At 43.5% G+C, this 16111-nt stretch overlaps 2 protein-coding genes across 3 annotated transcripts in view; one reads left to right on the top strand and one right to left on the bottom strand.

Annotated features, from left to right (window-relative positions):
• The window catches only part of sap30bp (SAP30 binding protein), a 92210-nt gene extending 89222 nt beyond the window's left edge, over positions 1–2988 (bottom strand). The window contains exon 1 of the mRNA XM_060844638.1: positions 2898–2988. Coding sequence (XP_060700621.1) covers positions 2898–2976 — 79 coding nt within the window. The 5' untranslated portion in view covers positions 2977–2988. The remainder of the gene's footprint in view (positions 1–2897) is intronic.
• A 93-nt stretch (positions 2989–3081) lies between these two features.
• recql5 (RecQ helicase-like 5) overlaps positions 3082–16111 on the top strand; it is a 145708-nt gene continuing 132678 nt past the window's right edge. For both annotated transcript variants that reach the window (XM_060844382.1, XM_060844384.1), the window contains exon 1: positions 3082–3209. In XM_060844382.1, coding sequence (XP_060700365.1) covers positions 3101–3209 — 109 coding nt within the window. In that variant the 5' untranslated portion in view covers positions 3082–3100. The remainder of the gene's footprint in view (positions 3210–16111) is intronic.

The following is a 16111-nucleotide window of genomic DNA, read 5'->3' on the forward strand; positions in this document are numbered from 1 at the left end:
ACCCCAGTCTGAGAGGGGACTGGTAAAGGTTCCCTAACAGCCTGCCTCAAAACTCCTGACTGGATTACAGTGTGAAAAGGATCACTCACATGCAGTCAGAATTGAAGAATAATAAACTTTGGAGTTTGGAATTGAAGAACCCTGACGGTCTCGGGTAACACTGACCAACTTGAGAGATGATTTGGAGGTGCTGGTGTTGGACTGGGGTGGACAAAGTTAAAAATCACAAACCAGGTTATAGTCTAACAGGTTTATTTGGAAGCACTAGCTTTCAAGGTACTGCCTCTTCATCAGGTGGTTGTGGAACATGACCATACGACACAGAATTTATAGCAAAAGGGTTACAGTGTCATGGAGTTGTAATGATATATTTAACAACTTCAGTTAATATAGTTTAATATATCATTACAATTCCATGACACTGTAACCCTTTTGCTATAAATTCTGTGTCCTATGGTCATGTTCCACAACCACCTGATGAAGAGGCAGTACCTTGAAAGCTAGTGCTTCCAAATAAACCTGTTAGACTATAACCTGGTGCCACGTGGTTTTTAACTTTGTCAACCTGAGAGAAGAACTTCAATCATAGCCATAGAACTGAAGGATGCCAGATCGACCTAGTTGCTTTTTCTGAAATTCATTTTGCAGACAAAGGGCAACTGAAGGAAGTGAAAGGTGGTTACACCATCTTCTGAAAATGGAAGGCAGCAGGTGAGCCCAGAATTCATGGTGTTGGATTTGCAATTAAGAAGCAGCTCATCAGTTGCCTGTCTGATTCTCCTGTGGGAATCATGACTGTTCATCTGAAGCTCACCCACAATCAGATGGCTTATGCCCTCTGACTTGACTTGAAGGAGGAAGTAAAGGAGGCTTTCCATGCCTCCCTTGCCACACTGTTGTCAAGCATCTCCAAGGAGGACAAGATAATTCTTCTTGAAAACTTCAGTGCTAAGGTTGCCTGAGATCACAACCTCTGAAATGGCAGCATAGGATGGCAAGATGTTGGCAACATCAACTCCAATGTAGTCCTTCTTCTCACAAGATGAGCTGAGTATAACCTGACCATCACAAACTCACTCTTCCACCAGAAAAACAAATGCAAAGTATCTTGGAAGCACCCATTTCAAGATTTTCCGTATCAACATCAACAATTGGGAGAACAAAGATACAAACTGGAATCACTGGAGAAACATGGGAGCTGTACGCCATGAAAACAATCTCCGCTGCGCTACTGAATACCAGTGACACTTGCGAAATGAGAGACAGAATATCTGGAAGGCCCACCCACCACCTCCTTGAACCACTATTTCCAACAATGCTCGTACTGCAATACAATCCGTGGAGCTTGGATCGGCCTGTTCAGCAATCTGAAGAGCAACAAATAGGCCCCTTCGGGAGGACAATCATACTTGACCTGATCGCCGATACTCCCATATTATACAGTGACAGATGCATCTCCACCAGTGACAGATGCATCTCCACCAGCACTGTATTGTTACGTTATACTGTGACAGACGTGTCTACACCATCACTGTACCCCAGTGTTATACAGAAATAGAACTGACCCCACCAGTCCTGTACCCCTGTTATACAGTGACAGAGCTGTCTGCACCAGACTGTACCCTAGTGTTATACGGTGACAGAGCTGTCCCCACCAGTACTGTAACCCAATGTTGTACAATGACAGAATTGTCCCCACCAGTACTATACCCCAGTTTTATACAATAACAGACCTGCCCCCACCAGTCGTGGACCTATGTTATACAGTGACAGACCTGCCCCCACCAGTACTGTCTCCGAATGTTGTGGTTCTGTTCGCCGAGCTGGGAATTTGTGTTGCAGACGTTTCGTCCCCTGTCTATGTGACATCTTCAGTGCTTGGGAGCTTCCTGTGAAGTGCTTCTGTGATCTTTCCTCTGGCATTTGTAGGGGTTTGAATCTGCCGTTTCCAGTTGTCGGTTCCAGCTGTCCGTTGCAATGGTCGGTACATTGGGTCCAGGTCGATGTGCTTATTGATTGAATCTGTGGATGAATGCCATGCCTCTAGGAATTCCCTGGCTGTTCTCTGTTAGGCTTGTCCTATAATAGTAGTGTTGTCCCAGTCGAATTCATGTCGCTTGTCATCTACGTGTGTGGCTACTAAGGATAGCTGGTTGTGTCGTTTCGTAGCTAGTTGGTTTTCATGGATGCGGATCGTTAGCTGTCTTCCTGTTAGCTGTCTTGTCCTACGTAGTGTTTTGTGCAGTCAGAAGCGGCAGATTCAAACCACGACAAATGCCGGAGGAAACATCACAGAAGCGCTTCACAGGAAGCTCCCAAGCACTGAGGATGTCACCCTAGACAGGGGACGAAACGTCTGCAACACAAATTCCCAGCTCGGCGAACAGAACCACAACAATGAGCACCCGAGCTACAAATCTTCTCACAAACTTTGAACTGTCTCCGAATGTTATATAGTCGCACAGCGAGTCAGTCAGACATGCCCCTACCTATACCATATACATATTATACCGTGACAGACCAATCACTATCAGTACTACACGCCACCCTTATAGAGAGACAGACCTGTTCCTACCAATATTATACCCCAGTATTATACATTGTCGGACCTGCCCTCACCAGTACTGAACCATAATGATAGACCTTTATTATCCCCTAAATAATGTTTACAGATTAACAATAAGAGCTGAAAATGTGTTGCTAGAAAAGCGCAGCAGGTCAGGCAGCATCCAAGGAGCAGGAGAATCGATGTTTCGGGCAAGAGCCTTTCTTCAGGAATGATTTCCTGATCTCCAGCATCTGCAGCCCTCACTTTCTCCTCGAAGATTAACAGTATGATACGGCTTAATTAATTAGGCTGACTCCATGGTGAAAGGACGGTGTTTTATGGATCTCACCTGTCTCGGTGTCAGTTTCAGAATCCGAATCTCCGGCATAAGCCATTAACGTGCGGAGAACATTTCTCTTGTCCGCCATGTTGGGCGCCGGTTGATGACGTACACAGGTGAGGTGGTGCGCACGCGCGTATCGCGGCATGGTACCGCGATGACAACATTGACGCTGCGCGGTGACGTCACACACTGGAGTTGAGGGCGCTATCATGGCATCCCGTTCCTGCGAACCCGTCCGCGCCGCCCTCGCCCGGACGTTCGGCTTCCAGACATTCCGCTCTGAGCGACAAGAGAGCGCGGCTAGAGCCGTGCTGAGAGGTGAGACTCCGACTCTGAGAGACAACAGACAAATACGGGGATCGCCTTATAGGGAGGGCTGGCCGGAATAGAAACCCGGGTAACACGACAGGTGATGACTGGTTCTGTGTAACACAGCACTGTTAGGGACAGCTCTGTCACTGTATAACACTGGGGGACAGTACTGTTAGGGACAGCTCTGTCACTGTATAACACTGGGGGACAGTACTGTTAGGGACAGCTCTGTCACTGTATAACACTGGGGGACAGTACTGTTAGGGACAGCTCTGCCACTGTATAACACTGGGGGACAGTACTGTTAGGGACAGCTCTGTCACTGTATAACACTGGGGGACAGTACTGTTAGGGACAGCTCTGTCACTGTATAACACTGGGGGACAGTACTGTTAGGGACAGCTCTGTCACTGTATAACACTGGGGTACAGTCCTGGTGGGGACAGCTCTGTCACTGTATAACACTGGGGTACAGTACTGTTAGGGACAGGTCAGTCACTACAACACTGGGGTACAGTACTGGTGAGGGCAGGTCTGTTGCTGTGTCACACTGGGGTAAAGTACTGGTGGGGTGGAGGAAATGAGGAATTTACAGGAGCTAGTGGGTGTGATGAATGATAGTTATGGGATGGGAGAAAAATGGATACAGTCAGGTAGATGGGTTTCATCCAAGAAAAAGTAGGTGAGAGAAGCAGGTATTGCCCTGTGTCTTTCTTCATCTCAAACAAGTATGCTGATTTGAAGATGTCGAGTGGAATGGACTCTTAGGAATGTAGCATGAAGAGCCAAGTTTCTGGTATTGAGAGTGGCCCTAATGTAACAAGGAGTATCACAGAATCCCTACAGTGTGAAAACACTCCATTCAGCCCAATAATCCACACCTATCTCTGAAGAGTAACCCACCCAGACCCATTCCCCTACCCTCTTGCTCTACATTTCCCCTGACTAATGCACTTGGCTGTCACATTTCTGAAAACTATGGGCAATTTGCCAAGGCCAATTCACCTAACCTGCAAGCCTTTAGATTGTGGGAGGAAACTCACACAGTCACTGGGAGAGCATGCAAACTCCACACAGACATTCGCCTGAGGTTGGAAATTAACCCGGGTCCCTGGCGCTGTGAGGCAGCAGTGCTAACCATTGAGCCACTCTGCTGCCCAGGTTACGTCAGGTTCCAAGTGATCGATTGTGAAAGGGGCATAGACAGACGTTTCTGCAGTTGATAGCAAGAAATCAGAATGGTGTGTGCCTCCTGGTGCCTGTGAAAAAGTGCAGTATATTCTCCAAGGGGATAGGACTAGCAGGAGATCATTGTACACATTGGGACGAACGACATAGGAAGGGAAAAAGAGAAGACTCTGAAGGGAGACTATAGGAAGTTAGGCAGGAATTTAAAAAGGAGGTCTTCAGGGGAGTAGTATCTTTATTACTCTGTGCTACAAGCTAGTGAGGGTAGGAATGGGAGGATAGAGCAGATGAATGCATGGCTGAGGAGCTGGTATAGGGGAGACAGGTTCACATTTTTGGATCATTGGAATTCAGTCCATTGAGTCTGCTCCACAATTCTATCATGGCTGATAAGTTTCTCAACCCCATTCTCCTGCTTTCTTCCTATAACTCTTGATCCCCTTGGTACTAAAAGAACCTATTTATCTCAGTCTTAAATACCTGGCCTCCACGTCCTTCTGTGACAATGAATTCCATAGATTCACCACTCTATGGCTGAAGTAATTTCTCCTTATCTCCATTCTAAAAGGTCTTCCCTGTCCGCCAAGGACTTCTTTGGGTCCTAGTCTCTCCAATGGTCACTCTGTCCAGACCATTCAGTATTCTGTAAGCTTCAATCAGATCTCCCCTCATCCTTCTGGGTACAGACCCAGAGTCCTCAGAGATTCCTCATATGTTAAACTTTTCATTCCTGGGACCATTGTCGTGAACCCCCCCGAACATGCTCCAGGGCCAATACATCCTTCCTGAGATGTGGGGCCCAAAACTGTGCACAATCCTCCAAATGTAGTTTGACCAGAGCCTTATAGAACCTCAGAATTACATCTTTTATAGTCCAGTCCTCTCAAAATACATGCCATAATTGCATTTGTCTTCCTAGTTACTGACTCAACCTGCAAGTTTATCTTGACAGAATCCTGGACTAGAACTCCAAAGTCTCTTTGCAACCCAGACTTCTGAATTTTCTCCCTATTTCAAAAATAGTCCATGCCTCTATTCTTCCTATCAAAGTGCATGACATTGCATTTTACCCCATTGTACTCCACTTGCCACTTCTTTGCTCACTCTCCTAACCTGTCTAAATCCTTCTGCAGCTTCCCTGCCTCCTCAATGCTATCTGTCCCTCAACCTGTCTTTGTATCATCTGCAAACTCAGCTAGAATGCCCTCAGTTATTTCATTTAGATCATTATTGTATCAAGTGAGAAGTTGTGGTCCCAACACTGAGCCTAGCGGAACACCACTTGTCACCGGCTGCCATTCCCACTCTCTGTTTTCTGCCAGACAGCCAAGCTTCTATCCATGCTAACATGTTACCTCTCACACTGTGGGCCCTTATCTGACTTAGCTTTCTGTCCAGCACCTTGTCAAAGACCTTCTTGAAGTCCAGATAGATAACATCCATTGGTGCTTCTTGGTCTAACATGTTTGTTACTTCCTCAAAGAATTCTAGCAGATTTGTCAGACATGACGTACCCTTGATGAAACCGAGCTGACTTTGCCCTGTTTTACCATATGCTTTCAAGTATTCCGAAATCTCATCCTTCGCAATGGATTCCAGTGTCTTACCCATGACCGAGGTTAGGCTAATCAGTCTGTAATTTTCTGTGTTTTGCCTCACTCCCTTTTTAAACAGGCATGTCATGCTAGTGATTTTCGAGTCCTTTGGGACCCTCCCTGACTCTAGTGAATCCTGAAAGATCACCAGTAACGCTTCCATTATCTCTTCATTTATCTCCCTTAGACTAGATGAATTACACCCCAAAGTTCCAAGTGATTTATTCACCTTCAGGCCATTCAGTTTTCCTAGTACCTTCTCCTTGGTGACAACCACCATACTCAGCTGTGACCCCTCACTCTCTTGAATATTTAGGATATTACTTAGGTGATGACTAACACAAAACAATTATTCAGTTCCTCAGCCATTTCCTTGTTCCCCACTACTATCTCTCCAGTGTAATTTTCCAGCCATCCAATGTCCACTTTTGCCTCTCTTTTGCTCTTTATATGTTTAAAGAAACTCTTATAGTCTTCCTTTCTATTATTGGCGCGCATACCCTCATATTTAATCTTCTCCCTCATTTTTTTGGTGTCCTGTGCAATCCTCTGGTTCCACTGCCCTTCACCATATTATATGCTTTCTCTTTTGCTTTTATACTATCCCTGACTTGCCTAGTCAGCCATGGTTGCCTCATACTTCCTGTACTATGCTATTTTATTCTCGGGATGAATCTCTACTTGTTTCCTGAATTCCTCGCAGAAACTCCTGCCGTTGCTGTTCCACACTCTTTCCTGCTAGGCTCCTCTACTAGTCAATTCTACCCAGCTCCTTCCTCATCCTTTTGTATTTGCCTTTCTTCAGCTGTAATACCATTACTTCTGATTCTATCTTCACTCAAATTGCAGAGTAAATTCAGTCAAATTATGATCACTGCCTCCTAAAGTTCTTTCACCTTAAGTTCCCTTTTCAAGTCTGCCTCATTGCACAATACTAAATCCAGCATTGCCTGTTCCCGAGTGGGTTCCACCACAGGCTGATCCAAAAAACCATCTAGTAGACATTCCACAAATTCCTTTCCTTGCAATCCACTGATTTTCCCAGTCTGCCTGCAAACTGAAATACCCTATGATCACTGTAACTTTGCTTTTCCTACCCACAGTGACCTGCACAAGAAGGATGGAATGCACCTAAATTGGAAGGGGACTAATAGGTTTGCTTGCTGAGCTGAAGGTTTGATATCCAAACATTTCATTACCTGGCTAGGTAACATCATCAGTAGTGACCTCCAAGTGAAGCGAACCTGTTGTCTCCTGCTTTCTATTTATATGTTTGTCCTGTGTGGGGTTCTTGGGGTTAGTAGTGATGTCATTTCCTGTTCGTTTTCTGAGGGGTTGATAGATGGTATCTAGATCTATGTGTTTGTTTATGGCGTTGTGGTTGGAGTGCCAGGCCTCTAGGAATTCCCTGGCATGTCTTGATTTGTTGTCCCAGTCGAAATGATTAGATTAGATTACTTACAGTGTGGAAACAGGCCCTTCGGCCCAACAAGTCCACACTGACCCGCCGAAGGGCCTGTTTCCACATACCCCTACATTTACCCCTTACCTAACACTATGGGCAATTTAGCATGGCCAATTCACCTGACCCACACATCTTTGGACTGTGGGAGGAAACCGGAGCCCCCGGAGGAAACCCACGCAGACACGGGGAGAACGTGCAAACTCCACACAATCAGTCGCCTGAGTCGGGAATTGAACCCAGGTCTCAGGCACTGTGAGGCAGCAGTGCTAACCACTGTGCCACCATGCCGCCCACAAATGGTGTTTTTTTTCTCCGTTTGTAGGGCTATGAGGTCCTCATATTTTGTCAGGGAGATTTGATGGAGCTGCTCAACAGGATTTAAACTAAGGTGGGGGCTGGGAGATAGTGAGGAAATTGATCAGCTGAGACTAGTATGATTGGGAAGAGGAGCAAATAAAACAGTCAGTGTCTGTAGGACCAAAGCAGAGGATCAGTTAGGAAAGAGAGCTTGGAGTGCAGGTTCATAGTTTGTAGAGTCATAGAGACATAGAAATGTACAGCATGGAACAGACCCTTCGGTCCACCTTGTCTGTGCTGACCAGATATTCCAACCTAATCTAGTCCCATTTTTCAACACTTGGCCCATATCCCTCTTCCTGTTTATATACCCATCCAAATGCCTGTTAAAAGTTTCAATTGTGCCAGCCTCCACCATCTCCTTTGGTAGCTCATTCCATACATGCACCACCCTCTGCGTGAAAAAGTTGCCCCCATAGGATAGTGAAGGAGGTGTTTGGTGTGCTTTGCCTTATGATTAGATTGTTGAGTACAGGTGTTGGGAGGTCATGTGGCAGCTGTACAAAACATTGGTTAGGCCACTTTTGGAATATTGTGTGCAATTCTGGTCTCCCTAGTATAGAAAGAACGTTGTGAAGTTTAAAAGGGTTCAGAAAAGATTTACAAGATGTTGCCAGAGTTTGAGCTATAGGGAGAGGCTGCATAGGCTGGGTTTGTTTTCCCTGGAGTGTCGGAAGCTGAGGGGTGACCTTCTAGAGATTTATAAAATTGAGGGGCATGGATAGGGTAAATAGACAAGGTCTTTTCCCTGGAGATTGGGGATGTGAAAAGTCCAGAACTAGTGGCCAGGTTTAGAGTGAGAGGGAAAAGAGATAAAAGGGACCTAAGGGGCAATTTCTTAATGTAGAGTGTGGTGCATGTATGGAATGAGCTGCCAGAGGAAGTAGTGGATCTGATATAATTGCAACATTTAAAAGGCATTTGGATGGGTACATGAATAGGAAGCGTTTAGAGGGACATGGCCAAATGGGACTAGATTACTTTAGGATGTTTGGTTGGCATGGATCAGTTGGACTGATGGGTTTGTTTCTGTGCTGTACATCTCTATGACTCTATGGTGGAGACATGTCTGTCATTGCATAACAGTGGGATGTCGTATTGGTAGGAACAGGTTTGTGACTGTAAAGTGTTGAGGTACAATATTGGTGGGACAGCGTCTGTCAGTGTATAACACTGAGGTATAGTACTGGTGGGGACAGGTTTGTTGCTGTATAACACTAGGGTGCAGTATTGGTTGCAATGGCTCTGTCAGTGCATTACAGTAGGGTACAGTATTGGTGGGCACCGGTCTGTCAGTGTGTAGCACTGGGATATAATATTGGTAGGGGCATGAGCGTCACTGTATAACACTGGGGTACAGTCCTGTTGGGGACAGGTCTGTCACTATGTAATGGTGGGTACAGTGCTGTGTGGACATGTCTGTCATTAACACCATGTTACAGTACTAGTGGGGTCAGACCTGTCACTGTACATCACTAGGATACAGTACTGGTGGGGACAGGTCTGTAACTGTACACTGGTGGAGTACAATACTGGTGTGGGCAGGTTTCTCACTATAACAATGGAGTGCAGTACTTGGAACAGGTCTGTGACTATATAACAGTAGGGTACAGTACTGATGGGGACTTGTCTATCACTATATAACAGCGGGGTACAGTACTGATAGGAACAAGTCTGTCACTGTGTAACAATGGGCTGTGGGCTACGGTGCTGATGGGGACTGGTCGATCACTGAATAATACTCGGGTGCAGTATTGATTGGTTTGTCACTGTATAACATGGGTACTGTATTGATGGGTAGAGGCTTGTCACTGTATAACACAGGTACGGTCCTGGTGGGGGCAGTTCTGTCACAGTACAATACTGGACTACAGTCCTGTATAAAGAGGTCTGTCACTGTATCACACTAGAATGCTTTCTTGTAGACCTGGTCAATTTATTATACCAAGTTACGTGACTGATGTTGACGACTACTCCTTGTAGTGGGAGCATTTGTGGAGTCTTTTGTATTAATACAGACTATTTTACCCTTCCAATCTGCATTGCTGTTGTATGATCTAGCTCATCTATTCTTCTCTCTGTCAAACACACTTTGAGAGTTTATACACTTGCATTTACCAAGGATCTGTGGTGAGACATTCTATGTACTGTGTGGAAAATCCTGTCTTTTTGCTTTCCGTGGAAAGAGTATCTTAGCAATTTCAAATACCTCTTTGCTACTTTTCTGCAGTTCCAGTGAAAACACCTTATTGTCTCAAAGTTACTTTTATTGATTTGTAGTCTAATGAATCAACGTTGCTTCTTTTGCTTTGTACTGTTCCTTTTTCTATAATAAATATCAAAACTGTACAACAAGCCTTGGAACTAAAATCATGTGCATGTTTGAATTGACCAATTTGATAGTGTTTTCCACACACAGGTAAAATAATCAGTGCTTCTGTTTGCCTTTTTATAGACGTTTTATTTGCAATGACAGTGATAAGCACTGATATAACTTTTTACCATGTCCATGTGCTTCATTATAGAACCTTTACTTTGAAAAGATCTTTGCTTGCCCATTCCTTTTGTTCAAATTTCTGAACAACTTTCTTAACTTAGTTTTGAAAGTTAGACTGTACATGCCTATCCTGCTGTCAGGAGGACTGCAGATGCTGGAGATCAGAGCTGAAAATGTGTTGCCGGAAAAGAGCAGTTGGTCAGGAAGCATCCAAGAAGCAGGAGAATCGACGTTTCGGACATAAGCCCTTCTTCATCCCGTTTCCCGCTCAGTCAAAGCAAAACCCTCAGAGAGACAGTGTAGTTTTACCTCCTTCATCTTTATTTTGGACCCTGGAGGGAGAGAGAACGATCACCCGTGTGCACAGAGAAACATGTCTCTGGAACAGCTGTTTCTCAATGAAATATATAGTGTTTTACAGGGAGGAACATCCAGATAAGGCAACATACATATTAATTGGGTGGGTTACCGTTACAATCAGTAAGTGTCAATAGCAAAGATTACGCCATCTGCTGTTACACAATGAATAACTGACTTCACATAATGAATACTTTTCACCTCCTTAACTGACGTTACATATTGAATGCTACCTCATCTTGTTAAATGGCTCTACATAATTAATGGTTTTCCACCTTGTTAAACCATTACCCTTGCCTCCAGCATCCCATTGTTAACTGTAAGTTCTTATCTGATCTGAGTCATGCTCAGCTGAATCTCGTTTCACAAAACTCAGAGCTTAATGCTTTCCCTGCCTGCGTATACCCTGTACATGTTCTCATTCCCTCTTTTTATCATTTCATGATAACCACTGAGATGGCACTACTAGCTTTATAAGACTCTGACAGCCAATATTTAAGCAAGTTATTGACACACAGCATACAATGATTATAACAACAAAATTACTAGTCCATTACAGTAAATGGAATTTGAAGAATCCTCCCATTAGAAAAAAAATTCACCAGTAAAGTTCTTAAATCCACAGTCCTTAGTGACCACTCCATCCCCTCCAAGTTGAGTGGAAACGAATCAGTTCTCCAAAATCTCCTCCAGTAAAGTCCAACCTGAAAACAAAATCCAGTCTGTTCTTGCATCGCTCCTTGAAGAAATCTGAATTCTTGGATAAGGGCAGTTAAATACTTAACAAAGCTGGATGTAGGTTTGCTCTGAGCTGGAAGGTACATTTCCAGACATTTTGTCACCATACTAGGTGACATCTTCAGTGGGCTTCTGGGTGAATCTGAAGAGGCTTTCATCCTTGTGGAGGTGCTTCAGATTCCAGCATGTCTGAGTGCACAGTGCTGCAGCTGCAGGCTAGGTGAACACAGTATTCTTTGCTGCATCTGCTCCTGCTCTGTTGTGATGTTAGCTTGATCAGTGAACCGTCATATCCTTTAAATTATCGAAAGGCAAGGTAAAGCTCACATGGTTTAATGTCCATAGGAAGGCCACTGACAATAAAGCATATCAATCGCCTCTTCATTGTTATTAGTTCAGTGTTTGAGCTCATGACTGGGAAGCTGATTGAATCCATTGGATCAGGTTGTAGAGGGGTGGGCAGTGGTCTAAAGGCATGCTTTACCTGTGTATGGAGAAACTCTAGAGATGGTGTTAGCTGCCGAAAGTCACTTTGTATTTCCTCTCTCATTCCTTCCTTGCCAAGGTGTTTATCAGTATGAAGACAGTCAAACATTTCACTACACTAAATTGTGTCTGCCTATTTCAACCTTCTCAGTTGTCTTGAAGTCTGTTACTCTGTTCACAATTTATGACATTATCAAGTTTTATGCAATCCATAAACTTCTAAATTGTACTGCCTAAACAATTCAGTCAATTATAAACAACGATCAATGGACCTAAAATCAAACCTTCGGGTACCTCATTCAGGTTATTCTACATTATTTTCCTTTAACAAATTGAATTTCAGCTAATGTGAAAGTTGTCAGGAAAATCTGCAGCAATCTCTAATTTCCAGCACCTGCAGTCCTCACTTTCGCCTAATGTGAACGTTGTCAGGCAAAGTATTTCAGAAGTCTGGAACAGCAAGAAAACAACAAAAAGTTTCCTGTGCTTTAGCAGTTGAAGTGGTAGTTTCAGTTCAGATTTAAATCTCAAATATTCGTGGGAAACAAATGCAGAATATTTTAAAATATGTTCTCCAAATGAAAATTCCCAAATTAAACAGTCAGAATTACAGCGGCAACTTTGATAGAGATCAACATTCTTTGAATTTGCAATATGAAGAGGGCCCAAGAAGTCTTAACAATAATTAACAGAACTTACAGTGCAGCCTCAAGTTCTAATATTCTCTTGAATCTTAACAAAACATCAAACTCAAAATGCATTCTTCTTATTTTTGAACATTCTGAATTAAAAACACAGCAGCAAAGATATTATAATACAATACTCTCATCTAGCTAAATCATGGTCACTGACCCAACTTTTTTTTAAACAAAGTTAAAAATCACACAACGCCAGGTTATAGTCCAACAGGTTTAATTGGAAGCACACCAGCTTTCGGAGCGACGCTCCTTCATCAGGTGATGGTGTTGTGCGATTTTTAACTTTGTACACCCCAGTCCAACACCGGCATCTCCTAATCAGTTTTTTGAACAGGCATTGCAGAATTTCAAACAGACCAGGGGCTCAAGGCACTCGATCAATTTGATTTAAGGTTACAAGTTTGATCATTTTAAGAAGGACATAATGTTGTACAATTTCAATGAAAAAGCAAAATCTGCCTCACTGCATAGCCCACAAAACACATTGAATTGAGATACTGATTCAAACAAGGCAAAACAGTTACTTATAAGGATTTTCTGAATCAGTATTTTAACGAACCAAATTTTTAAAATATCAGACACTCCCAGCATGGCACAATTTACTTTGAAACTTTCCTTTTTCAACCCAAGTATTAGTACAACTTTAATTTCAGTGTTTCCCATTTTTTCTTTACACCCTCTCACTGAAACCACATTTATAAAAAGAGAAAGCCTTCACAGCGGACCACATGGTGCTGTAATCCAAGCCACTCTCTTTCCCCAGAACAGAGACTCATAGAGCCTCAAATTTCCTACTAGGGGACTTTAACCCGTTTCTCACTTTACTCCTCATGAAGGCTTGAACCCCACTTAAACACCGAGAACCTGAACCCCACCTAAACACAGAGAACTCAAAACCCCAGTTAAACACACAAAGCTCAAGCCCCAATTAACACAGAAAGTTGAACCCCAATTAAACACAGAAAACTCAAACATTGCTTAAACACAGAGAGCTCGAACTTCTGCACAGCACAGAGGACTTGAACCTCAAATTAACCCACCCAAGGGACTTGAACCCCAGAACAGCACAGAGGAATTGAACCTCAGTTAATCCACCCCAGGGGACTAGAACTCCAGTACCGGGTGGAGAACTCAAACCTCAATCACACTTCCATTCCCCCAATGCAGCGCAGAGGACTTGAACCTCTGCCTGCCAGCGCGTTTGTGAAACTGTGTCTCTCGACTGAACTAATTACCATTTGAGGAATCCATAGAATAGAGAGCAATTGAGCGAGGGGACCAACTACGCCAATATTTTTCATCCTGTTTCTTCCCCATCAGTTGAAGCAAAATGCTCAGAGATACAGTGTAATTTTACCTCCTTCATTTTATTCTGAGCCCTGGAGGGAGTGAAAACAATCGCCCATGTGCACATGAGTTCACAGTCTTCTCTGGAACAACAGTTTCTCAACAAATTATATAGTTATTTTACAAGGAGGAGCATCCAGATAGGGCCACATACATATTAATTGGGTGACTGTTACAATTAGTAAGTGTCAATAGCAAAGATTAAGCCATCTGCTGTTACACAATGAATAACTGACTTCACATAATGAATGCTTTTCACCTTGTTAATCCACTACCCTTGCCTCCAGCGTCCCATTGTTAACTGTAAATTCTTATCTGATCTAAGTCATGCTCAGCTGAATCTCTTGTTTCACAAAACTTAGAGCTTGATGCTTTCCCTGCCTGCTTATACCCTGTACACATTCTCACTGATAGACTATCTGTATCCCTGAAGCCCTGTGTGATGATGCTGAACAAAGGCATTCTCTTTTATTGTCTGTGCTAATATCAGTATTCTTTCATTTCCTCTTTCACTTCTTAATAAATAAGACCAAGCTGAACACCGACCTGCTGAGCACCATTCCTTATAGGTTTCTAGGCAAGCAGTGCCCTTTCATTTTTGCTTTTGCTCTTGAGCCTGTCTTGCATCCCTTTGCACACTTGCCACTCAATGTAGGCATAGGATTTACAAACATTTGGTAAAGTATGGCCTAATTAGAGAAGGTCAGCGTGGATTTGTGAGTGGCAGGTTATGTCTCACTAACTTGATGGAATTTTTCGTGGAGGTGGTGAAGGTAATTGAGGTATGGCAGATGATGTTGACTATGTGGATTTTAGTAAGGCTTGTGGTAGGCTTATCCAGAAAATTAATTTGCATGGGGTCCACGGTGACTTGGTCACTTGGATTCAGAGCTGGCTTGCCCATAGAAGGCAAAGGGTAGTGGTGGAAGGTAGCTTTTTTGGCTAGTGGTCCATGATCAGTGGTGTTCTGCAAGGATCCGTACTGGGACCTCTGCTGTTAGTAATATTGGAAATGATTTGAATAAAAATGTAGATGGATTGGTTAGTAAGTTTGTGGATGGTACAAAGATCAGTGGAGTTGTGAATAATGTGGAAGGTTGTCCAAGAATACAGCGGGAGTGAGATCAGTGGCAGATATGTGTAGAACAATGCCAGGTGGAATTTAATTTGGGTGTGTGAGGTGCTGCACTTTGGGAGATCGAATGATAAGCAAAGGTAAACAGTTAATGGCAGACCTTAAATATCACTGAGGTACATAGGGATCTTGGGGTTTAAATCCTAAGCTCCCTGAAAGTGGCCATGCAAGTAGGCAGGGTGGTAAAGCAGGCTTTATGGCATGTTTGCATTTGTCGGTTGAGAAATTGAGTACAAGAGTTAGGACGTCATGTTACAGCTTTATAAGACTTTGGTTAGGCCACACTTGGAGATTGCATTCATTTCTGGTCACTGCATTATAGGAAGGATATAGAGGCTTTGGAGAGGGTGCGGAAGAGCTTTATCAGGATTTTGCCTGGTTTAGAGGGTATGAGCTATAAGGAGAGACTATGAAAACTTGACTTGTTTTCTCTGGAGCAGCAGACACCGAGGGGAGACTTGATAGAAGTCTATAAAATTGAGATGCATAGCTGGGGCCGATGGTCAGAATCTTTTGCCCAGAATTGAAATGTCTAATACTAGGGGGTATGCATTTAAGGTGTAAGGGGGAAAGTTCAAACGAAATATGAGGAGGAAGTGTTTTACACAGAGTGTGATAGAAGTCTGGAACGCATGGCCAGGTGTAGTGATGGAGGTGGATAACTTATGGGCGTTTAAGGAACTTTTAGATAACCACGCGAATTTGCAAGGGCAAGTAGAAGGAATTAGTTTAATTTGGTGTCATGTTCGGCACAGCATCATGGGTCGAAGGACGAGTTCCCGTGCTGTACTATTCTACATATGTGTAAACATTTTTATCAGTAATTGTTTATGTTACTTTCAAAAAAAAACCTGTCGTCCTTGTGCAAAGAATTTCTTCAAGATGACTATGGGTCAGAAACCCAAAGTATGTGAATATTTGTAAACTAATTCCAAAATGTGTATTTTAACAGGGCGGCACGGTGGCTCAGTGGTTAGCACTGTTCGATTACAGCCTCGGGTGACTGTCTGTGTGGAGTTTGCAGGTTCTCCCTGTGTCTGCATGG

This window comes from Hemiscyllium ocellatum, chromosome 25 (assembly GCF_020745735.1).
Source record: "Hemiscyllium ocellatum isolate sHemOce1 chromosome 25, sHemOce1.pat.X.cur, whole genome shotgun sequence".
NCBI lineage: Eukaryota > Metazoa > Chordata > Chondrichthyes > Orectolobiformes > Hemiscylliidae > Hemiscyllium > Hemiscyllium ocellatum.